Source organism: Narcine bancroftii, chromosome 12 (assembly GCF_036971445.1).
Source record: "Narcine bancroftii isolate sNarBan1 chromosome 12, sNarBan1.hap1, whole genome shotgun sequence".
Classification (NCBI taxonomy): Eukaryota; Metazoa; Chordata; class Chondrichthyes; order Torpediniformes; family Narcinidae; genus Narcine; species Narcine bancroftii.
In genome coordinates, this window is record NC_091480.1 from 17,073,916 (window position 1) to 17,098,672 (window position 24,757).

At 38.8% G+C, this 24,757-nt stretch overlaps 1 protein-coding gene across 11 annotated transcripts in view; it reads left to right on the forward strand.

Annotated features, from left to right (window-relative positions):
• Nucleotides 1–24,757, forward strand: part of cfap70 (cilia and flagella associated protein 70) — a 53,513-nt gene that overhangs the window by 25,545 nt on the left and 3,211 nt on the right. For 6 of the 11 annotated variants that reach the window (XM_069905396.1, XM_069905394.1, XM_069905392.1 and 3 more), the window contains 10 exons: nucleotides 1,627–1,758; nucleotides 4,456–4,581; nucleotides 6,550–6,683; nucleotides 11,093–11,226; nucleotides 13,036–13,203; nucleotides 17,815–17,984; nucleotides 19,768–19,920; nucleotides 20,418–20,588; nucleotides 22,490–22,579; nucleotides 23,232–23,333. In XM_069905396.1, coding sequence (XP_069761497.1) covers nucleotides 1,627–1,758; nucleotides 4,456–4,581; nucleotides 6,550–6,683; nucleotides 11,093–11,226; nucleotides 13,036–13,203; nucleotides 17,815–17,984; nucleotides 19,768–19,920; nucleotides 20,418–20,588; nucleotides 22,490–22,579; nucleotides 23,232–23,333 — 1,380 coding nt within the window. Of the gene's footprint in view, nucleotides 1–1,626; nucleotides 1,759–4,455; nucleotides 4,582–6,549; nucleotides 6,684–11,092; nucleotides 11,227–13,035; nucleotides 13,204–17,814; nucleotides 17,985–18,079; nucleotides 18,319–19,767; nucleotides 19,921–20,417; nucleotides 20,589–22,489; nucleotides 22,580–23,231; nucleotides 23,334–24,757 lie in introns of those variants that run through there. The other 5 variants (XR_011347151.1, XM_069905400.1, XM_069905399.1 and 2 more) reach the window with 5 other exon arrangements.

Consider the following 24,757-nt stretch of genomic DNA (forward strand, 5'->3'; position numbering starts at 1 on the left):
ATTCAAGGAGGTAGATGGTTGTTCCAGTCTTTAGTTCATAAAAGCCTGTTAGTTTCACAACTCCAGCCTTTTGTGATTATTGATGGCACATCACAGGGTTTGTTATTGTGAGGGCTGAGGAAATGGAGACATATTCAGTAATGGCATTCAAAAGGGAGCTGGATAAATACTTTATTAGCATTTGAAAGTATCTGGAGAAAAAACACAGAAATATGACCAATGTGATTACTGTTTCAAAGGGTCAGGCCAGACTCAACACCGAATAGCATTCTTCCATGCTGTAACTTTTCTGTGATTAAAGGAGCTCATATTTTGCTCTCCTAAACACATAAATGTTGGTTGGCCCAATATGTTTAAGATGCTTCAATATGAAGAAAAATGACATTGGGCAGAAAGATGATGGAGAAAGTTTTGGGCAGAGGTAGATAATTTTTAGGACATTTTGAACTTATCCATTGCTGGTCAAACACAAAAACTGTATTGTGAGATGGTAACCTCATTTACTTGAAGGATTTATCTCATGTATATCAGGCACACTTGCATTCATCTATTACTTTGGCATGGTTTGGGCATGTTATACTCTTCAGCTAATGCACCTAATTTTCTAACCACGATATTGGAATTGGTGTGTATGAGCTTAACTGTTCTGGAACATTGTATGGACAGCACTGCCCCCTACCCAGTCAGAGGATATACCATTTGCCAACCAAGGTTTGGTTCTGCTCCACCCATTAGAGAACACCTTGCTGTTGGATCCATGTAAATTACCTGGACTGGACTCTCCAGCCTGTCTGTACTTGGCCTTGAGCCTTTGGCTGTTGTAATTGGATTAACCCTCCTGGGACCGAGCCATTTGTTCCTGTTAATGACCTGGGCTGGACCCTCCAGCAGTATAAAGGTGCCATGTGTTCTTTGTTCTCTCTCTTCCACTACCCTTCTTTACTCCAGGCCTAGAAATGTGGAAGGGTGCTGGAGAAACTGTTGGTAAGATGTGCACTGTTAAAAGGGTTGGGAGCATTTAATTAGTGTCCCTTGTAGCATAGAGCCGTGTCTGCACTGAGTTGAGGGGTGATGGGGTATCATAGTGATTACTCCTTGATTATTGTTCACGTTGTGTGTGCGTGCGCGTGCACACTTGTTACCATTTCCCACACTTGCCTTCTGTAAATAAAATCCTTTCCCATCAAAGCTGTGTCCAGAGTCCTTGCCTTTGAGATCTACCAAACCTGTTTCCTCACTCACAACAGAGTTTGACCATGATTTTTTTCAGTATCTCTGAAATAGATTTTATAATATTGGGATTTTATTAGGACTTCAATTTGAATCCAAAATTTGTCTGCACATGCGATTTGGGCAACAATTATTAGTAGTGTTTTGTGAGAATGTATGTTGGGATCATCTTGTGAGTGAGCAAATTTTCTTTAAGATTTATAAATGTACATCAAAGAGCCACACATGTATTGTAAATTAAAGTGGAATATGCTATCTTCATGTTAATAAGAATGTTAGCAAAAATGATTTTGAATAAGAGCATTTCCCTGTTGATAAGTTAGTATTATTCTAGAAATTGAACTATTTCAGGGATTATGTCTTGTAAAATTGTTAATGTTTCTTTTTCTACTGCAGCATGCAGTTGTAAAAATTGTGCGAGAAAAATACTTGAAGACTGTGGCCTTTGAGGATCGAGAACAACTTCAGACATTCCTTAATGAGCTGTATATTTATTTAGTTGATCAGATGCACTGCTGTCTACACAAGGTAAGGATTAATGAGATTTATAAAATGCTCTACTTTTTAACTGATGTTCAAAAATTATAATTTTCATCTTGCCACCCAGCACAAGCTCTGTTCTCACTGCTATCATCAGGAAAGAGGTATACAGTGCCCTCCAAGATGTTTGGAACAAAGACACTCTTTTTTCTTTATTCGCCCCTATGATCCACAGTTTTAAATTTGTTATCAAACAATTCGTATGCAATTGAAGTGCACATTTCAGATTTCATTCAAAGTTATTTGTATCTATTTTGGTTTGAGCATGTAGAAATTACAGCACTTTTTATATGTAGTCCCCACATTTCAGCTTAGTATTATTATAATCGGGTATGTTTAATTGTACTCGGGTATGTTTAATTGCTTCATTTGGTCCAGGTAAAAGAGAACTAGGTTTGCTTCTAAGATTTTCATCGACTTGTAGTCTGTAGTTTCCATTTTTCGAGGACCAGAGTTTAAATTTAAATTTTTAATTTAGACATACAGCAAAATAACAAGCCATTTTGGCCCACGAGTCCGTGCTGCCCAATTTACACCCAATTATCCCCCAGTATGTTTCAAACGGTGGGAGGAAATTGGAGCCCCCTGGGAAAACCCATGCAGACATGGGGAGAACATACAAACTTGTTACAGACGGTGCTTGAACCCAGGTCCCAATCACTGGCACTGTAAAGGGATTGGACTAACTGCTACGCCAACTGTGCCATTGAAGGTCAAAGAAGCCATAATGAGGTTGGAAAAAAAAAGCAAACAGTAAGATACATCACCCAAACATTTGGATTACTCAACAGTTTGGAACATCATTAAGAAGAAAGACCGTATTGGTGAGCTCAGTATCGCAAAGGGACTGGTATTCCAAGGATGACAGAAGAATTCTCATCATATTGAAGAAAAATCCCCAAATGCCTGTCTGATAGATCAGGAACTCTTTTCAGGAGACAGGTGTGGATATGTCAATGTCTACTTTCTGCAGAAGGTTTCATGAAAAGAAATACAGAGGCTACACTGCAAGATGCAAAGCACTATTTCGCAACAGAAAGGATGGCCAAATTAGTTTGCCAAGAAGAATTTAAAAGAACCTGCAGAATTCTGGATAAAGGTCTTCTGGACAGATGAGACCAAGATTAACCCATATCAGAGTGATGGCAAGAGCAAAGTATGGAGGCATAAAGGAACTGCCCAAGATCCAAACCACAACACGTTTGCATGGCTTGCATATTGTAGTGTAACCTCTGAATGTATAAAAAGTGCTGTCATTTCTACATGGTCAAACCAAAATGTATACAATTTACCTTGAATAAAATCTGGAATGTGCACTTTAATTACATGTGAATTGTTTGATTACAAATTTAAGTGTCTTTGTCCCAAACATTATGGAGGACACTGTAGGTGACACAAGACTTGCACTGGCAGGTTCATGAGCAGCTGCTACTCCTCCACCAGCAAACTTCTCAACAACAAACTCAATCAAGAACTCATTTAAGGATTCTTACTTTTGTGCTTTATTGTTTTTTTCTCTGTCTGTATTGCACAGTCAGTTTGTTTACATTTCTTTATTTGTTTACACTACCAAAAGTGGTAATTCTGCCTCGCCCACAGGAAAAAGAATCTCAAGGTTGCATGTAATGACATTGATGTACTCTGGCAATAAACTTGAACTTTGAACTTTTCATAGAATTATTAAGATTATGGAGTTCATTATCAGCTTTAAAACCTAGGAGAATATTTGGTGAAAGCTATGGTGATTAAAATCAGTCAAAAACCTGCAGCAATCCACTCTGTTGACAAATTCTTGCAAAATTCCATAACACAAGATCAATCCAGCCATTGGATCCCAATGCATCGCCAACAAAACCACTCTTCTCCTGGAGCAATCCACTTGGACCCTGGATCTCATCTCAAAACCTTCCAGATTACAATGAACTCAGACCTCCTGACTCATAATCACGACCTTGAGATTCATGCCTTCCAGAGAGCAAGACTTGCAAATTATACTACCTTCCAATAAGCATCTTATTTAAACAAATGTATTGTGAAAAGTCTGCAGACGCCATAGATAAAGTAAAAACACAATGTTGCAGAACCTCAGTGAAAACCATGTACTTTATAGAGCAAAGATAAAGATGCATAACCAATGTTTGTGACAGATAAACTTATCCCTCCATTCATTTAATTATTTTTATACTCACATTAATGAATTTAGAATCATTAATAGTCATAAAATAGTTAATGAAGTCACAGAATAGAATTGCTGAACATATGTAATGAAAAATCACATCCTTCTTGAAGCAATCCGTTTATCTAAAATGACAATGGCAAAACTAATACAATTATCTTTGCTGAAATATTTATCTATGTAAAGTTAGCTATTTAAACTGTTAAACTTCAGTTTTCTATTTGCTTTTGAAGACAACAGAAATGGCTACATGCAGAAGCATGTAGCTTTCTTTCTTTGGATATCTCCACCCATTTTGCTTTGCTATTACTCCCCTCTAATACGTGACCATCCCACGTAAGTTTCAGTTGCAAAACAACATTCTCTGAACTGTTCTCTGAAAGACACATCAAGTTGTTTAATTTTCAGTCCTTGCAAGACTTTTATAAATTGTGATTCACCTTCAGTAAACATACAATGCCAACAGGTCTTTCATTATTTTCTAACTTATAGTCTTCTTCTCTGCCTAGTTGTTGCACATCGATCCTCCAGATCCTATTCCAGAATCACTTCTTAGTTCTGCTCAGTTAAAACATTTTGCTAAAGAAGCTGAAGGAAACAAAAACTTTGAACTTGCAAGTAAATACCATCTGGAGGTGAGAGTTTGCATATATCTGTATATAGATTGATAAGATAGAATCCTACCATCATTCCTCTTATTTGGGATTGATTTTTCCAAGGCACATCCTCAGTTCCAATTTTTTCAGTTTCCTTCCCCAGGAAGGAATTAATTGCACATGTACACATTAGGGCATAATTCTTTGGCTTGGCTTCGCGGATGAAGATTAATGGAGGGGTAATGTCAGCTGCAGGCTCATTTGTGGCTGACAAGTCTGATGCGGGACAGACAGACACGGTTGCAGCGGTTGCAAGGGAAAATTGGTTGGTTGGGGTTGGGTGTTGGGTTTTTCCTCCTTTGTCTTTTGTCAGTGAGGTGGGCTCTGCGGTCTTCTTCAAAGGAGGTTGCTGCCCACCGAACTGTGAGGCGCCAAGATGCGCAGTTTGAGGCGATATCAGCCCACTGGCGGTGGTCAATGGGGCAGGCACCAAGAGATTTCTTTAAACAGTCCTTGTACCTCTTTGGTGCACCTCTGTCTCGGTGGCCAGTGGAGAGCTCGCCATATAACACGATCTTGGGAAGGCGAGGGTCCTCCATTCTGGAGACGTGACCTACCCAGCGCAGTTGGATCTTCAGCAGCGTGGATTCGATGCTGTCGGCCTCTGCCATCTCAAGTACTTCGATGTTGGAGGTGAAGTTGCTCCAATGAATGTTGAGGATGGAGTGGAGACAACGCTGGTGGAAGTGTTCTAGGAGCCGTAGGTGATGCCGGTAGAGGACCCATGATTCGGAGCCGAACAGGAGTGTGGGTATGACAATGGCTCTGTATACGCTAATCTTTGTGAGGTTTTTCAGTTGGTTGTTTTTCCAGACTCTTTTGTGTAGTCTTCCAAAGGCGCTATTTGCCTTGGCGAGTCTGTTGTCTCTCTCGTTGTCGATCCTTGCATCCGATGAAATGGTGCAGCCGAGATAGGTAAACTGGTTGACCGTTTTGAGTTTTGTGTGCCCGATGGAGATGGAGAGTGGAGGAAAACAACAAAGTGTACACAATGGGATAGTCTGAGCCATCAAAGCAGCCTCAGCTGTAAACTGGCAGGTTACATGGAAGAGGATGAGAAGATATTTTAGTAAAAAACAGTACTGTAATACAGACTTAAATGTCTAATGAATAGCTTACAGTTCCTGTATTTCCTTGCAAGAACCTGTGATTTATACATTTGTGTTCTTTATTTTATGTTGGAGAGATGTGATAAAAGAGCAACATGATACAGTAAAATCCCTGTTGAATTCAAGCAACTATCAAAAACATCGCAGAAAACAATTTTTTTTTAAAAGTTTAAATTGGCGCCCTTAGTGGTTAGTTCACCAGTCACACTGCATGCAAACTTAAGTAATCGGAAAATTCACTTATCCAGTATCTACCAATTCCTATAGGTGCTAAATGCTGGGGGGCTTGCTGTATGACCAAAGAGAAGCCAGGTGAAGAGGAAGTATATGACTGATAGTACTGAAGTAGCAAGGCCATTCTTATTTTAAAAACTCTAAAATAAAGAACTGTCTTCTCAATGTTGTCCTGTGTGGAAGAACAGATAGGACTCGCAAGGGTACTCCCCAAGCAGGAGCTGCATGTTTTTGCTAAGCAAATTGTCCATAAGCTGTTTCCAGAGCTATTAGATAAAGTAAGTGCAAAAATCTTTGTTTTCTTTTAGGAATTTTGTAAAATTGTATTACACCACTTATCTATATATATCAAGAGTCCTAATGTTTGTTACTCAATGGCATCTAGACACCTTCTGGCAACCTGAACCAAAATTATGTTGTATGTCACCATTTAGGTATGGGAAGTTGGCCTTGATTTGGTCTTCTGCCCAGCGTTTGACCAGGAAAAAGGAACAAGGTTCACATTCTACTTTTGTCTCGGATGCAGAAGACATTCAACCAGAATAATTGGAAATGTCTCACTGATTTAACAAGCAGTGTTACACAATTCACCTTTTCTTTACAGAGATTGGCACGTGACAAGTCAAATCCTGAACACTGGTTCGACTATGGTACTTTCTATCTCTTGTTAAATGACTATGTCAAAGCAGAAGAATGCTTCCGTGAGGCGATTGCAGTGGACCAAGAACATGTAAACAGGTCAGAATCTTACATTTTTATAGTGATTTAAACAAATGCTTGGATGGTCCAAATCATTTTGATAATAGGCAGGTTATTTTAATTTGACAGGTGAGTGAGGTGAACTATCAATGCAAATTATCCTGCTCCTTTCAAGTACACTGAACCAACATTTGAATGGATAATGGCTGGGTATTCATTTTCCTGAGGATTCAGTGTTAATAAATCAGACTTTTGCAAGTTTAAGTCCAAAGATCAGGACATTATTCGATCTTGTGTGGGATAGAGACTTTGCAGAGAATCATTTACTTTGCCAATATTGCGTACAGGAAGATGCAACTGGGATGAAAAGCCCAATGAAGGGTTTGTCAGAGTGCATCATCAGGTGCTCATCTGGGATCCAGATGTTAGGCACCCATATCTCAAGAGCAAAATACTTCACAATTAGTGGCAAACATCCATTAAATCCCACTTATAAAATTTAATTGGATATATGTATTTGTATCATAAAACTAATTTTTAAATCAAAGTTTTTGCTCACACAATTGCACTGGTAGTTCACCCTCATCACCTATCTAATTTCATGCAGATCAATGAAAATGTTGAGTTCGGTGGCAGGCTAGTCGTGTTTCATGAAGATTGAACATGTTGCCCTCTATCACTTAACATTTAAGATAACACTGATCGCTAACTTCCATTTTTTTTGGAATATTTTATTTATAATTTTTAAATCGTATAACACCAATTATAATATATTCATACAGAGAGTAAATAATTAAATAAAAAAACACAACCTCCCTCCTCCCCCTTCTACCCACTAAGAAAGAAGAAAGGAGACCATCATTTAAAAAAAAACATTCAACTATTTAACTGTGAAAACCGAGACACCACCACTGGAACAGATTGAGAGGTTAAATTTTCAAACCAAGAATTTTTAGCTATGGGCTCCATACTTTTACAAAAAGAAATGGTATTTGTCCCTCAAATTATACATGATCTTTTCAAGTGGAATACAGGATTTCATTTCAGTATTCCTAAAACTAAATCAGATTTCCAGGTAATGGATAAACATTTTTTTTAGAAATAGCCAAAGCTAAGTGTAGAAATTCAATTTGATACATATTCAGTCTTAATTCTAACTTTCATGCTTAATACAGAAATCTATGCCAGGATTGTTATTGAAGGTGTTGTGGGCTGTTTGTTAACTTGGTGCTTCCTCATCATCCTTAACGACACCTGTGTTTCTTATGTTTTGTGGTTAAAAATCATAATCCAGTGGTAGCTTCGTGTATTGTGCTATGACCAAGTTCCACCGAAAGAAGCAAATTAGTGATCAAGAGCACTCTTCCTCGGTACATTGGAGAAAGTCTCCAGAATGGTCCAGGCAATGCAGGTGTAACATGAGCATCTAAATGTCCTCTTGGTGAGATATATACCCACCCTGATCCATGAGTACAGTTCATCTTGGTAATATGGGGTTCTGAGAGATACTATGATTTCCAAGTAAAGTTTTTAGTCCTTGAATCGAAGTAACCAACATCTGATTTGCTGTGTAGAGATAGAAGAGTGGAGAGAATTAAAGTGTGACATGATATAAAGACACAACAATGCCTGTCACAGAAGCTGGCACCATTATAGTAGGGAAGCATATTTGAAGGGAATAAGTTCATGTCATTAATAGAACTACTCATATCAGTTTGTATAAAGAATGCCTGGATTCAGGAATAACAGTGGTGTGAATGAATTCCAGATTCCTAGGTTATTATTTGAAGTTGTCCATTAAATAAATAATTAAACTGTTTTTGTCACTTTTTAAATCTAAGCAGATATTGAAGAGAGGATTTTATGTCCATTTCATAGTGAAAGGATGTGCATAAACATCCCTCCCTATCTACAATCTACATCTTCAGATTCTGCTTCATGTGATCCAAGAGTTGTTCCTATTGGTACTTTTCACGAGTTAGAATGAAGTGATAATTTCTGAAGGTATAGATGCCTCTGAACTTCTTAAACATTTTAGTGATTCTTCATTTAAACATTAAAAAAATAAAATAAAGCTGTCAACTAAATGATTCCATTGATCTAAATCAGGTCTAGGGCATTTTGGCACTGGACATTTTAGTACCCACAGTTTGACACTGGATATTTTGGCTTGCTCATTCACTGTCTGCTGGCCGACTCCATCCCGCTGCACTGCCTGAAACCCCGGCGTTGCAGCACTGCTTGAACCCCCTGTGTTGCAGAAAATCCCTCCCCCATGAAACTGCTTCCCCAGTAAACAAGGGCTTTTCGTAGCTTATAGTGATGTATTTAAATTATTCAAAACAGTTGTGGAACAATCAAAAACAAAGGCTTTTGGTAAATTATAACAATATATTGTAAATTTAATGTGCCTGCCACATTGACCACCGCCAGTGGGCTGATATCGCCTCAAACGGCGCATCTTGGCGCCTCACAGTTCGGCGGGCAGCAACCTCCTTTGAAGAAGACCGCAGAGCCCACCTCACTGACAAAAGACAAAGGAGGAAAAACCCAACCCCGACCAACCAATTTTCCCCTGCAACCTCTGCAACTGTGTCTGCCTGTCCCATATCGGACTTGTCAGGCACAAACGAGCCTGCAACTGACGTGGACATTGCCCCTCCATAAATTTTCGTCCGCGAAGCCAAGCCAAAGAAAAATTACATATAATGGAATATATAATTTAAAATTATTTAAAAATTAATAAGTGATTATTTGTTTGGTTATTTAATAAGTATAACAATAAATTCAAAATGTTTGCCGGGCAAGTGGTTTCCTGGTAGGAGGGAGTTTCTGCCATGCAAGGGGTTCAGGCAGTGGTTTCTGAAACGCTGGGGGTTCAGGCAGTGCTGCAATGCCACAGGGAGCCATGCCAGTGCCAATCATGAACCTAAGTAAAACAATAAATCCCAAAATGTTTGCCGTTGAAGGCTTAGATTATTTACATTTGTATAATAAGTGATTATTTAATAAAAAAATAAGTCCCAAAATGTTTCTGAAATGCCGCAACGCAGGGGGATTACCGGGCCAGTGCTAAACTATGGACTCAAAGTCTTTTTTTTGCCGAAATGTCCAGGGCCGAAATGTCCAGGGCCGAAATGTCCAGGGCCGAAATGTCCAGGGCCGAAATGTCCAGGGCCGAAGTGTCCAGGGCCGAAGTGTCCAGGGCCGAAGTGTCCAGGGCCGAAGTGTCCAGGGCCGAAGTGTCCAGGGCCGAAGTGTCCAGGGCCGAAGTGTCCAGGGCCGAAGTGTCCAGGGCCGAAGTGTCCAGGGCCGAAGTGTCCAGGGCCGAAGTGTCCAGGGCCGAAGTGTCCAGGGCCGAAGTGTCCAGGGCCGAAGTGTCCAGGGCCGAAGTGTCCAGGGCCGAAGTGTCCAGGGCCGAAGTGTCCAGGGCCGAAGTGTCCAGGGCCGAAGTGTCCAGGGCCGAAGTGTCCAGGGCCGAAGTGTCCAGGGCCGAAGTGTCCAGGGCCGAAGTGTCCAGGGCCGAAGTGTCCAGGGCCGAAGTGTCCAGGGCCGAAATGTCCAGGGCCGAAATGTCCTCTTAGTAAGGGATTACTTAAGATGGTTTGTAAAAGGAAATAAAAAGAGTTTGAAAACCTCTGTTTTAATTGGCTCGTTATGTGCACGGTTTCATAGTCACAGAACATCTATGGCATAGGGATTACTTAAGGTGATATGTGAGTGGAAAGAAAAGTTTGAAAACCACTGATCTAAATGATTGAAATAAGTCAAAATTGAATCAGAATTTATTGTCACAAAATTTGTAGTTTTGGGGCAGCATTACAGTGCAAATATTTCTTTAAGTTACATTTCAAAATAAATAGATAGTGCAAGAAAATAGGAGAAAGTGAGGTAGTGTCTGTGGTTCATTGTCCATTCCTAAATCTGCTAGCAGAGAGGAAGAAGCTGAGCTGGTGCCACTGGATGCTTGTCTTCAGGCTTCTGTATCACCTTCCTGGTAGCAGTGTGAAGAGGGCATGGCCTGGGTGATGAGGGTCCTTGAGGATAGAGGCTGCTTTCTTAAGACCACCTCGTGTAGATGCCTTTGACGGAGTGAAGACTGATGCCCGTGATATCGCTGGCTGAGTTAACAGCTTTCTAGAATTTTTTCATGTGCTGTGTACTAGTACCTCCCTACCAGACAGTGATGCAACCAGACAGAATGCTCTCCACAGAAATTTTCGAGAGTTTTTAGTGACATACCAAATCTCCTCAAACCTCCTCCAATATATCATGTGATCCAATATGTCATATAATAAGTAAAGGACTGAGAGTAGATGGAAAAAAAATACTTATTATTCACAGTAAGTAGAAAGAAGTGGACATTGTCATTAGACTTGATCCCTCACATTTACACATATTCTAAATAATCCTTCTGCTAGTTATTATTGGTTTCTCTGTTGATTCAGTCATGTGCTTCTGTTCAGTATTCTCCTGTGTGGGATTCTAGCATGTGTGAATGAACAATATGAAGAGGCAGACAATTTCTTTGAGAGTGCCAGATGCTTTGAACCAAGTAACATTATAGCATGGACAATGCAAGGCAAGTTTCATTTCATCTTAAAATTCTCTGTCTTGTCTCTCTAAATATGTCGTTTGATGATTAGAAATTACCAAGTGATGCTGACCCATCCATATCTGTTCTGTGCTTTAATCTGTATAATAAAAGAAACCTCAATGTTTATTTACATACGAACACGAATAAACAAATGACTAATAAAGATATCTAACTGTATCTGCCAAACTTTAAATATGTGAGAAATTATTTGCATTTAAAACTTATCTGCTCTATTTCTTTGTTTTTTCAATCCTTATTTCAAATAGTACTTCAAAAGGTTGCTGAAACCAGACATAATTTGAATACTTTTAATTTCATCACTTGATTTACAGTCAGATATCACATGTTCATTCTGACCACTGGCTGAGCCATTGTTTTGATAAAGTAAAACTATTGCTGAAAACCTTCTAAATTGAATAGAAAAGTGATATTCGTAGAAAACATGTTAAATCAAAAGTTTGGGTCATCTTTTATATTTGATTTCAGTTCCACCAATTCAATTGTTTGCATTTATATTCTTCCCTACATATATGCAAATGACAATAACATCCAATTATCCACAGTCAATGATTCACTGGCTTTGCCTTTTGTCTGAACATACATCTTGGTGTGCTTACCACAATCAATTATACTTGTTTTGTTTTGCCTCCTGATGTAACAATTTCTATGAAAATATTCATCCATCCATGCAAAGGATTTCAGGATCTGTAACAGTCCCACAAAGAATATGCAAAATTTAAAAATTAAAACAGCTTTAATTTTAATTTTAATTTAGCCTTAGGGATCTGAACATCGCTAATAAGTCCAGCATAGGTTGCTTGTGTATAATTTCCCTTAAAATGCAGGTGGTGAATCACTTTCTTTAATCTCTACTGTTAAGGTTAAAATGATTTGCAATATCTACTGTTCTCCTGGTTGACATACTTAACAGTGGTTCCAGAATTTCAACCTATTCACCATGAAGGATCAGCAATATATTTCCAAATCAGGATGGTGTATGTCTTGGAGGAGAACTTACAAATAGTGATATTCCCATGTGACTGCTGTTCTGGTACTTTCTGGAGACAGACATGTTAGTTTTAGAAGGTACAGTTGAAGTTCCTGGGTGACCAGGTGTAGTGGATTTTGTGAATGATATAAGCTGCAGCCACACTACACCAGTGAAGAATGGAATTAGTATTTAGAATGATGGATGGGATGTCAGACAATCTGGTTCATTAGTCCTGGTCAGTGCTGAGCTCCTTGAGTGTTCTTGGAGCTGCACTCATCCAGTCAAGTGAAGTATTCCATCACAATTCTGACTTCCTATAAGATAGTAAACTTCTAACCTACTCTTTCCATTGCAATATTTTCCACATACTGACTTCTTAAATGCTATTTAATTGTAATGTTAAGTTTGAATGGCAGTACAACAATTAAGATAGAGAAGCAAAACCAAGATAGTATTGAAGATGCTGCAATTACTCAGCAGGACTGGATAGAACTGATGTAAGATCATTGATCTGAAACATTAATATTGTTTTGCAATCCACAGATGCTATTTGACCTCTTTCTTGTGGTGTTTTCTGTTTTTACTTGCTTTTCAACTTTACATGTTGCTACTGTTTAAATAATATTTGACGTAACAAGCATAGCAGGCAGAATCTCATACTTGCTAGATTAAAGATTGGAAATGAATTCTTATGGGTGGTTAGTCAGATCTAGATATCTATAATTAGTATATTTTCATAATTTGAAGTGTTAATAGCATTAACTATCAGATTCTGGTTTTTAATACGATCATTTTGTACTCAGGGTTGTTCTATGAAAGTCAGGATCAGACAATTCTTGCAGAAATGGCCTTTTTAGAGGCAAAAAAGCTTCAAACAGCAACTGAAACATTGAAAAAGTCTCTGGATGAAGTAGTTGTTGACAAGGCAAAGGCAACCAAGGTTCCAGAAACTGAGCCTAGGGAAAAGAAAGGTAAAATAACACGAAGATAGTTTGCTCGGTGAATGTAATAATTGAAATCCATACACAATGAAATAATATGTTGGTGTTGGGTGAGGAGGATGCAAAGGGACAAAGACTGTTTAAGTTGCTAAACAAGAATAAGGCCAATTGAAATTGTCCACTTTGGACTGAAGAATAGAAAATCTGCATATTTTTAAACATATTCCATGTTTGTATTCAAATGGATTAGTTGTTCAGATCAGATACTATTTATTGTAGTGTAATAAAAAATAAATGTAATATTACATGAAATTGCCTTTAATCTGCCATAAGGCAGACAAAGCTTCACCATTAGCATTGCCTGACACCCCTTACAGTCAGAGAAAGAAAAGCAAAAGAGAGTCCCCACAGAGTCACTGAGTTTGTATGAATACACCTCCAGTGCTCCCACAGATTTCAGTTCAGTTTAAACCACTTTCCACTCACATACCACTTTGTGATTAGTAAGGGATTGGTTAAGGTGGTATGTGGGTGGAAAGAAAAAGTTAATCGTACCCAATTGACTCATTATGTGCACAGTACATAACTCCAAAGAAAATGGGCCAATGGCAATTTTCTCAAGCAAAATAATTCAGTAACAATTGGGTCTAGAGCAGTGGTTCTCAACCTTCCCTTCCCACTCACATACCACCTTAAGCAATCTCTTATTAATCACAGAGCACCGATGGCATAGGGATTATTTAAAGTGGTATGTGAGTGGAAAGAAAAAGTTTGAAAACCACTGGTTTGAACCATTGGCAACCTGAGCCCAAATTCAAACTTCCAACACAATGATGGGGCTTTCAGCATTCAGGAGCCCTTGCTCTCAGCCTCCTCTTGAATCCTGGTTCTGATGAGCCAGTCTCTGGCAGCCTGCAGCCTGGTGTGGATCCTTTGATCTCAAGTTGTCCGCAGGCCACCTGGTGTGTGGAGTCAGCCACAGAGCCACTCGCTTATCCACCAGCATGGTCACCATTCTTGGGGGTTGTGTCCTCTGCTTCTCCTTCATCGGGGGAGGGATTCTTCTAGTTTCTGGCGTCCTATGCTAATCTGCTTCTCTCCGGAGTCTGAAACCCCTCATGGCCACTATCAAACATAGTCGCCACCGTCTTGGGCCTAGACCCACACGATTGCTAGATTTTAAATAGGACTCTGTTAGCTCCTTTAGCAGGCCATTTAAAGCCTGTACAGAGCCATCAGCCATTGGAGGAGGAGGAGGGGGGCAGGAGAACCCTGCAGCTAAGTGTGTTTCTCTGCTCTCCCTGGGTTCGCATTTGTGGCAGCGGTGCCATTGCAGGAGGTCTGGCAGCACCACTATTTTTTTTCCGTTTTGTTCATGGATCGCAAAAACACTTGGATGGAAGAACAATTAGAAAGATAAATAATAGCTTAGTCTTTATTGGAATCCAGTAAGGTGTTGGATTGTAAAAGGCTTGCTAAAATCGTAAAGGGTGTAGATGAGATCATACCTGGAGCACTGTCCTGTGTTTTGGTTTATTTATTTAATTAAGAATATTAGAGGTCAGTAGGAATGCAGCTAAATTTAGTTTAATTACATAATTCTATGGGTAACTGGATTATCCCTCGAGCAGAGCTTTTCTTTTCTAATTAATTTGTCATGATCTGGATGGCAAGACTACTTTCTTAATCCTAATCGTTCTTGTTGGGTAGGGAGCTCCAGGGATCCCATATCAATGGAGAACAAGCAATCTGCTTCCAAGTAAGAAAAATGGAATCCATAGGTGGTTGGGTGCCATGTGTCTCCTTGTCCTTCTCAGTGGTTGAAGATTGTGAGGCGCTGTCAGATAATCAGTGATTAACTGCATTTTTCTAGGTGGTACACATTACATTTATTGTGCACAGATGATGAAGGAAATTAATATTTAGGTTTGTGGGTGGTATTGTCATAGATAATGTCTCTCCTCCTGAGAATACTTGCATTTATCCCATGCAAGTCGAAGTATTCAGATGCACTAACTTTCTGTGTCAGGAGATGAATTCTTCACTGCAGGATACCCAACCTACAACTAGTTATTTCATTGTTTATGTTGTTGCTTTCTATTAATAGTGACCTCAAGATGCTGATATTGTGGGGCATGGTGAGATAACACCTTTGAATATCAGGGGTAGGTAGCCTGTCTTGTCACTTTCACCTCATCCTGGAATTCGATGCACTAAGCAAAATGTGAAACTGCTTCGAATAAAGTCTCGGGCTAAGAAAATGTGGCTTTCCCTCTGCTGCTATTCACTCACCTGAATCTTCTCTATTTCCTGAACATATGCCCAGCCCTTCCCTCACCAGATGTTTCCCCTTATCCTTGCCTACCACTCTGCCAGCCTCCACATTCAGCATATTATTCTCCTCAACGGGATCCCACCTCCAGACACATCTTCCCCTCTCCGCTTTCTGTACGGATCACTCCCTGCGAGAATCCCTTGTCCTCCTTTAGAACCACAAGCTGTCACAGATGAAAGTGAACCAGTAATTCCTGACACAATTAGTACTCAGTCTATTGCAAACTCCATTTGGGACAATTGCTGGAGATACAATTCCACAATCTGATTCTTCCATCAGCCATAAAAGAAAAATGTCTTTTCATAAAGGTTTGATTACATTTTATTGATTTATTTCAGTTCCTTCCCATTCTCTAATTTCTTACCTGTTATATCATGCCCTTTGGATAGGAATCATGACCTTTTTAAGAGTATTGTATTATACATTCATCCTGAATTTAAGAATGTATGAACTCCTTTGCTATTAAATTCAAGCACAACCCAAGCACCTGCAGTTTAATGAACCAATGAGTTTCTGGAGGAACTCGGCAGTCTAGGCAACACCCATGGGTGGAAATGGTCCATGAATATTTCTGGTTAGATCCCATTATTGTGACTAAATTAGGAAGGAGAGGTATCAACTTTTTATAGGGTGAGGAAGCTGGGGAGGGCTTGAGGGGAAATGGGCATTAGACAAAATGTGCGAGAAATAGATGGAGGAAAGACCATAGGGAGGGTTGAAAGGTTAAAGAGGAAAATAAGAATGGGAGTAGTTTAGAGAAGCGATGGAAACCATGAATCTAGATAGAGGACTTAAAAATGATAGAAAACGGATATTCATGCCATTAGCTGTAAAGCTGTCCAGGAGGTTTACATTTCCCCTCACTCTGACAATGGATGAGGCCAAGGTCTGATGAATCTGTGTGGGAATGTGGAGGAGATTAAAAGGATTGGCTACTGAGAGTACAAGCCTGCATCCACAGTCAGCACGGCATGGTGGTCACCTAATTCACATTTGGCCCTTGGTTTATGTAACCTTTTTTAACAAAATAATTTTTCTCCAGGTTCTGTGCTTTGCCTCTCAACAATATGGAGCAGCATGTAATTGAGAGTGAGCATAACAAAATACTGGACTTCAAAAGGCTGAGGCTATTCCCCTGTTCAAGGCTACTTAGTGCAGATGGCTGCCCAGATGTGTCAAGAGCTGCTTGCCTATGGCTCCATCTTTCAGCTAAATGGATGCTTTCCTTAAATTACTTTATGGGAGGGGTTGACTGGTAATTTGCATTCCCTACTGGACCATAACCTGCAGAAGACACTGGCAGCTTTGGTTTGGCCCAGGTTTATCTGAGGGAACGAAAAAGTGTTCTCTGAGCTTTTACCACTGGCCCACACTGGTCTGGCCTCTGGTGAACAGAGACAAATCAGATCCAGAGCTTGTTGCTTTAGTCAGGGGAAAGGAGTGGAGGGGGAGGAAGAGTTCCAGAGTCTGAAAGAGCATTTATCATGTGATGTTCAAGAGGCCAGAAATGGAGGAGCACAGATATCATGAAAGGTTCTAAGATTATAGGATATATGGAAGGGAAGAGCTCAATGAAGGATTTAAAGTCAAAGGTGATAACTTTAAAACTGGGGCATTGTTTAACCAGAAGTATCTGTAGATCAGCAAGTACAGTGTCTATGGTCAAATACAATTAGTCCAAGTTGATAGTTGTTCACAAGGGGTAGGGTGAAGAATTTATTTGACTGGTCAGGACTAAAGATAACAAAAGAATGGATATATTAAAAATGGAGCAGAGGCAGGCAATGCAGGAGTGCTGAAACTAAATAGTCTCCTGGGTTAATTATGGCACCAAGGTTGTGAGCAGTCTGGTTTGGCCACAGACTGAGAAAACAAAGTTTGTGGCATAGAAAGGCAGCAGTTATCACAGTCCTGTTGCCATTACCTAGCATATAATTGACCTTTACAACTGAAATTTCATGCAAATAAAATAATGATGAATCTGTGCTTTCATAGGAAACGTTGATTCAATGAGTTTGGTTTCCCCAGGAAAAAAAACACTGACAGAAATATAGCAGAATAAAAGCTGTTCTTATTTATTATGAGGTCACTGGCTAGGTTCACACAACTATGCAGTAGTAGATGAAGCAGATGTAGGAGAGGAGAAAAAAAGTTGCAGAGATGAAGGATCAAAAGGTATTAAATTCTGTTTTGTGAGAACTAAATAATTTCAATATGAATAAATGTTGCTCCAGATTGAAATCGAAGCGATTTAAATAGCTGTGTAAAAGAGTATTAGACTATTGAAAATTTTATACCCTTTGTAGAAGCAAGAAAAAGCATTGATGTCGATGAGAGTCCCTTAATGGCAAAGCATCAAGAAGAGCCAAAACTCATTCCAGTCACTGAACAGACACTAAACGAGACTATTCCTGAATTTACAAGAAGTATTTACATGCAGACAGCAAGGTTTCTATTGGAGGTTAATGCATTGCAGGTTAGTTCTAATAATTCCTTAAAGAAAGTTTTCTTTTTATCTGGCAATTGGTTACAATTTGAAAATAGGAGTATCTTAATTTGTCACTATTACAGAGAAAGAATGGTTTGCAATATGGAGGCAATGAAAATAAAAAGAAACCTATTCACAATGAGAGAGGAACCTTGGCAGGTCCACCTAATTACAAAAGTTTGACAAAAATTACCATAATATGCAGCACATTTGCTGGCTCACTCTCACTGATTGAACTTCCAGTATTGAACTCTTTAATTCCCAAAACAGAAGCTGAGCCACATCTCTATCAATATCAATTCACAAGGAAACTCCAGAAAAGGTCAGTTATTTTAAAATTGAAAAATAAAAGCTTCCTATTCATAATTAGGTAAAACTGAATCAATGCAATAAATTTTTCATGAATGAGGATGATTTGAGAAACTGTAAAACCTTTTCAATTGCCAAGCTAACACCTTGTGTGCTCGTTTCCCCCCAGTTCATAATATTTTTGTTTATTTCTCATAATCATTTTTTTCCATTTTATAAGATTGTAATGCATTATACTGCAACTTTTTACTCACTAGAATTCTTTTTCTTTCTGCTGACGACTACTTATGTAATTCCTTTTCTAAGGTTGAGATTTCAATCTCTAAATTATTAATTTGAGACATATGCTCCTTTTTAATTTTAGACAAAAAACTTGACAACGTATGTATGCCTTCATTGCATCCCAAAGAACAAATTTATTATCGAAAGAGTCAGCATTAAGGTCCAAAAATTGTTCTATCTGGTTTCTAATAAATTGACAAAGATCTTTCTCTTTCAGCAATATACTATTAAACCTCCATCTAAAACTGGTTTCCTGTTTACCTTTTAAATCTAAGACTAACAACAAAGGAGAATTATACAAGCCTTGCTTTATATTGAACCTGCTGTACCCTACCCTGCAATCTTGCTGATAATAAAACCTATCTATTCTATAATAGAATAAAACAACTAATCCCTTTCTCTAGGATGTATCCTTCTCCAAATATCAACTAAATTGTAAACCGTGAAATCTTGTATTAGATGATAAACACTTCGTTTTCTGAAGGTGGAAGTTCAGTTTCATTTAGTTTATGCATTCATATACAGCTATCAGATAAAATGAGTATTTTTAAAATTAGATAATTGTTTTGAAATTTGGAAAACAGAATAAATAATCCATGCCTTAAGAGTCAGGATACATCTTTTCAATTGTTTTTTGCTCTGCAAGTATACAACAAATTTTCGATGAATATTAATGTCATTTATTCTTGTGGGGGGGGGGGCATCAGCATAAAATTATTGGAGTGCTGTTGGAAGTTAACCACGCTGCATTCTTTCTTTATTTTGATCCATTTGCTTTTCCCACTTTTCAAATGGCCGGTTTGGGTGCTGTTTGGCCTCTTCCAAAGTCTCCTTATAGCTATAGGCTTTTATATGAGAATGATTTGAAGGTCCTAACTTTGACTACCCTTTCTCTTCAATATTGTCTATATTCAGGGAAAGTTTAGTATAAAAGCCTATGATCTCTGACTCACTACATCATTCTTGTGGATCAAAAAATGTTCACACAACCTCGTGAGCTGAAAGGCCTATACTATGCTGTAATGTTCCATGTTTTAACCTGTGAATTCCTAGTAATATTTAATTAGCACATTATGTTCATTTAATTTATCTATCTCTATCACATCTGCCAAATTGAGGTTCACCACCATATTGTTTGGCCATGGACAACTCGTGAAAACTTAATTTTTCTTGTTAACAGTTTGTATCAAGAGCAATGGCGCATGAGCTGATTTGCAATGAAAATGGGTTAAGCTGTGAATATCATGTGGTTCTAGCTCGACTTTATATGCAGCAGGGGGAATTTGGAAAAGCAGAGGAATGTCTTGCAGAAGCAGGACGAATCAATCATCAGGTAAGAGTCAGGTGGTAAATGACTCATGAGTCACCAAAGTTTTACAGTTGACAGTGTTTCATTTCTCTGGTCAATATAATAGGTATTCTCTGGTTCTTTCAGTTATTATACACAAAAATTTTTATTCCAGTTTCGACTGGACGAGCTTAACATAAATTATTTTTATTTGTTTTTTTTCTGTTTGAGAACCAGTAATTTGTTTGTACTGTAAATTTCATCTGGCAACTTTTCTCTTGAGTCACAAATATTTTTAATATGACAGCATCACCTGAAACCAAATTTTGATACAAATCAAATGAAGGCAAATTCTTATGACCAGGAAATGTGGTAAACTATTAATATCACAAATCATTTGCTAGTCTGAGTTCCTAACAGTAATTTTAACATTTCTTAATGGATAACCTTCTGGAAAATCAACAATTTTCTCATTAATTGTTTTTATTTCTCTTTCATGGAAAATTATTAGTTTAAATTTCTCAATAAATTTATTATTTCAGAATCCAGATCTATGGGCTTTACTGGGACATTTAAGCTACATGAAAGGAGACTATACCGAAACTAAGAAACATTATGCACGCACAATCTCTTATGTAAATGATGCATTTGACATGCATTCCGTCTGCTTGAGACTAGGATTCATCTATCTTCAGGAAGACGTGCCTCTGTCAGTAAGGAGAATTTAGAAATTAACACTTTCCATAGAAAATGTGATTGAATGGGAATCGTTAACAAAAATTATTTCAATGAATGGGTTCAAATGACACCCTTGTTTTTATTTTTGTTGTTTTAATTTCATGCCAGGCCTCTGCCTGGAAGCCAGCTACCAGCGCAGAGGGAAAACTTAAAATTTACCTTTCATAGAGCAGCCCTAAAAGGCTTCTCTTGCATTGAATTCAAATTGAGCAGCGCTTCATAGCGCCCTCTAATCTGATGGAGGCGGGACGACTTTCATAAATACACGACAGAGCAATGGTGTCTTTTCTACCCATAATTCCCCACGCGGCTGGAACTGCTCTGTGTTTCCCACAACTGTTCCAGTTGCGTGGGGGTTTATGGGTAGGGAAGACCGCCATTGCTCTGCTGCGTTTTGAGCTACAGAGAGCAGCCCCAAAGGCTGAAGCGGCCCGGTGAGGCTGACACAGCCCACTCCGGCCGCCCTATGATGGCTCCTGTTGCCTGATGGCTCCCGCCCACTGCCCCTGCCTTGAGGGGATCATGGAGGGAGAGGGGTGAGTGGGGAGAGGGGTTGTGGGCTGACGGCATCATCAGCCCACTCCTAACCAGCCACTTACAGCGTCTGTACATTCAAGCCAGGTGATGGAGCACAATACTCTGCCAATTATCCTTCCCCGAGAAGGGTTGAATTTGGTGCCTCGGCGGAGGTGAATTCAGAGAGTTAAGTCTCTTGGCGTAAGGGAGGAGAACTTCCACCTTTACAGTTGGGCACTTTCCTTGCTTGAATGGGCCTATAGTTTCATATTTTCATATGTGGCTGTTTTTTTAAAAGTTAAACAGCATAATAAAAACAACATTTACCTCCTTTATCTTCCTTGCAGTATGGTTGAAAGATTACATTTGTATTGCATTTTCAGTAACTTATAGAAATCTAATATATCAAAAGCATTTTCATTGGTAGTGGGAAATTCCATTTTAAAAAGGATTTGTATATATTTGTCTTAGTTCTTATGTATGCAAGCCTATTAGTTCCAAAATGGGTACTGGATTTTTGGACCATTATTCTTCATCATTAATATGGACATATACTTTCCAAGGTGATACTGATTTCCCTAACATGAAGTAATATTGATTCTCCAACTAGCATCGATTACACTGATTTATAATTAACATTTTCAGTCTTCCAGGATTATCACCAGTAATGGTGTTGGTTGGAGCTCCACAGTGTTACCCTATCCTGACATACACTGTCAGAATTCTTCTTTGTTTTTGCTGTCATCACTGAGGAGCACTAGTTTCAGTTTCAATGCCTCTTGCTCTCAGTGCTTAGAACTTCTCCTTGACTCTTGATGTAACTTTTTTTTTCAAACTCCACTGCCATTCAAACCTGCCCTCCATTTTTTCCACTGTGAACAACTTTTCATCCCAAAATATCCTGTCCTATTTATTTACATGCTTCACATTACATTTTTCAGTCTTCATCTCTTATCGTCTAAAATATCGCGTGTAATTCATTATTCTCAACCCAATATCACCTTCATTTCTTTGAAAGGATTGACAAAAAGTTTGAAGTACCTAAAAATTACTTGAAAATAGCAAATAAAATTTTAACACTTAAAATATACTTAAACCTCAAATCCGTGGATAAATGAAAATTTGTTAAAATACAATTTACATTTAATATTGCATATATTTTGAATTTGCTTCTGAAACCTGTGGTGACTAATTTTCCAGCATTTGAAGCTTAGTTCAAATTAAATATTTGAATAAAAAGAGAGAAAAAGTTGAGACTAGATATGACAGAAATTAGATCTTACCAATGAGGCTTATTTTACTTTTATACTTCAACTTGATGTGGAAGTCATCTAACTATTATTTTTGCTTTGTTTTTCAGTATGAATCAGCCAAATCTGTCTATCTCATTGCCTCTCAAAAAGCACCATCCTGCTTGACTTGGCTTGGAGTTGGCATTGCCTGCTATAAGGTGAGAGTATTTGTAAATTATTTTCGAGTGGAAGAAGACTCTCAGAGTGAGCTAATCCCAGGCTCAGTATTAGGAATGTTGGTATCTCAAATTCACATCACTGAACTCATTCAGAAACTTGTCAAATTTGCCTTTGATATAGAAGGACAGTGGATTCAAATATGAGATTTCATCTTTCTTTCAACCTGTCTCAGGTAGGATGATTGAAAATGTGAATGGTGATAGGTATATCTAATCTGACCATTAAGAAAATATTACTCTTTTTCAACTCTAAAGTTGACAGTCTCAAATTTTTCCATGTTAGTTTTCACCTATTTCCAAATCTGGCCAGAGGAAATGTTTACTCCCAGGAACTTGAAGCTATCTACTGTCTCCACTTCATTTCATTAATGTGGACAGGGGAACGGGCTCTAACCACCCCCATCCCCTCCCTTGTCTCTGATCAGCTTCTTTGTCTTACTGACATTGAGATACACTGCAGGTTGTTATGTGGCACCAGGCCATGAGACTCTCAATCTCCTTTCTTCCATCTCATCAATATGTGGCTGACTGGAAGAACAAGTGATATCAATTACCTTTAATCTTTGAAAGATATTGTTATAATGGTTTGAGATGCAAGAGAATAATTTTGTTCTTTCTTATTCATACGAAGCTTAATGAATTGACAGATGCTGAAGATGCTCTCTGCGAAGCAAATATCCTGTGTAATTCTAATGCAGATGTCTGGGGCTATCTCACACTGGTATGCCTAAAGGTATTGCAAATATTTATTATTTAAAATTAAAAATGATTTAATATTGTGGTAGAACTTATTTTATTAATTTCATCCCTTAAATCATGAAATTTCACTTCCCAAATAATTGATCTCTAAGAGGCATTACCCAGTGTACTAAACTGAACTACACATTCCTATAAAATTTTGGATTCTGCTGAGTTGGCTGATTTCATTTGGGAGATTGGACAGAACTTTATTGAGAACCTTGTCTCTGTTGCAATAACAAGGATTTCACTGGGGCCAGCCACTTCAATTTCACTCCCCCTTCCCACACTGACATATCTGTTCATGGTGTAATGGACTACCAGGATGAGGCCATATGTAAGTTGGAGGAACAGCCCTTATATTCCATCTTGGCAGTCTTCAGCCAGAAAGTGTTAATGTCGACGTTCCTTCCCCTCCCCCACCGTGCTTTCCTTTATGTCTCAGGCCCCATTTTGCCTTCTCCTCCCCTTCCTCACTGTGGTGCAACCACTATTGTTTGTACAGTATGTATTGTATGAGCTGGCCCACCACCTGAACCTGTGACTCCTCCCTCCTGGAAATCCCTATAAAGAGTGTTACGCCCAAAGTCCTCCCTCAGTACCTGCCTTGGAACTGGACCAGTAACATGTGGGATGTCTTTAGGTGATTAAAGTCTATTAATCACAACTCTGTCTAATGTGATTGATCGATAGCGCTACACTCCTTACCTGCCTGTCATCCGCCTTTCTTCTTCCTATCAAAATGTATCTTTCTCAGCCCTCTGTCCTTCTCCTGTCACCCTTCTGTTCCTTTCTTTTCCCCCTTCTATATTCATCTGCCAGTCAGTGCTCCTCAACCTTGGTCATTTTTATTTGGGCAGCTACATGGTTTTTGCTATTCCTGATAAAGGGTTCTCAGCCCAAATGTTGACTGTCTATTACTTTCCGTGGATACTGGCTGACCTGCTGAGTCCCAGAACTTTCTTTGTGTGTTTCTACAATTTTATGTCAATTTGACATTGGATAAGATGGTTGTGAGTTCAAGCCCCCATTACAGAATTTGAACATTTCGCTTTACACATTGGTGCAGAAGTTTGCAGGGTTCAAGGGTTAGTTCAGTAAAGTTTTTATTTTCTCTGTTCCTCAAGTTCTCCAGAGACCTCCCACATCCCAAAGATGTGCTAGTTTAATTGGTTATTGTAAATTATCCCTCAGTGTAGGTTAATGGTACAAATACAATCAAAGGGATGTAACAGGCATGTGTGAGAGAAAAATAACTTGCATTGGTACAGGGAAATGAGGAGTGAAGAATTATGACCGAGGCAATTGCCCTCCTAGGAGCCAAAATGGAAATACTGAACTGAGCAGGCTCTTTCTGTTCTATTAAGTGTGAGATTGACACCACTCTGTTGTGGTGGGAATTTGTTGCAATTTTAAGGG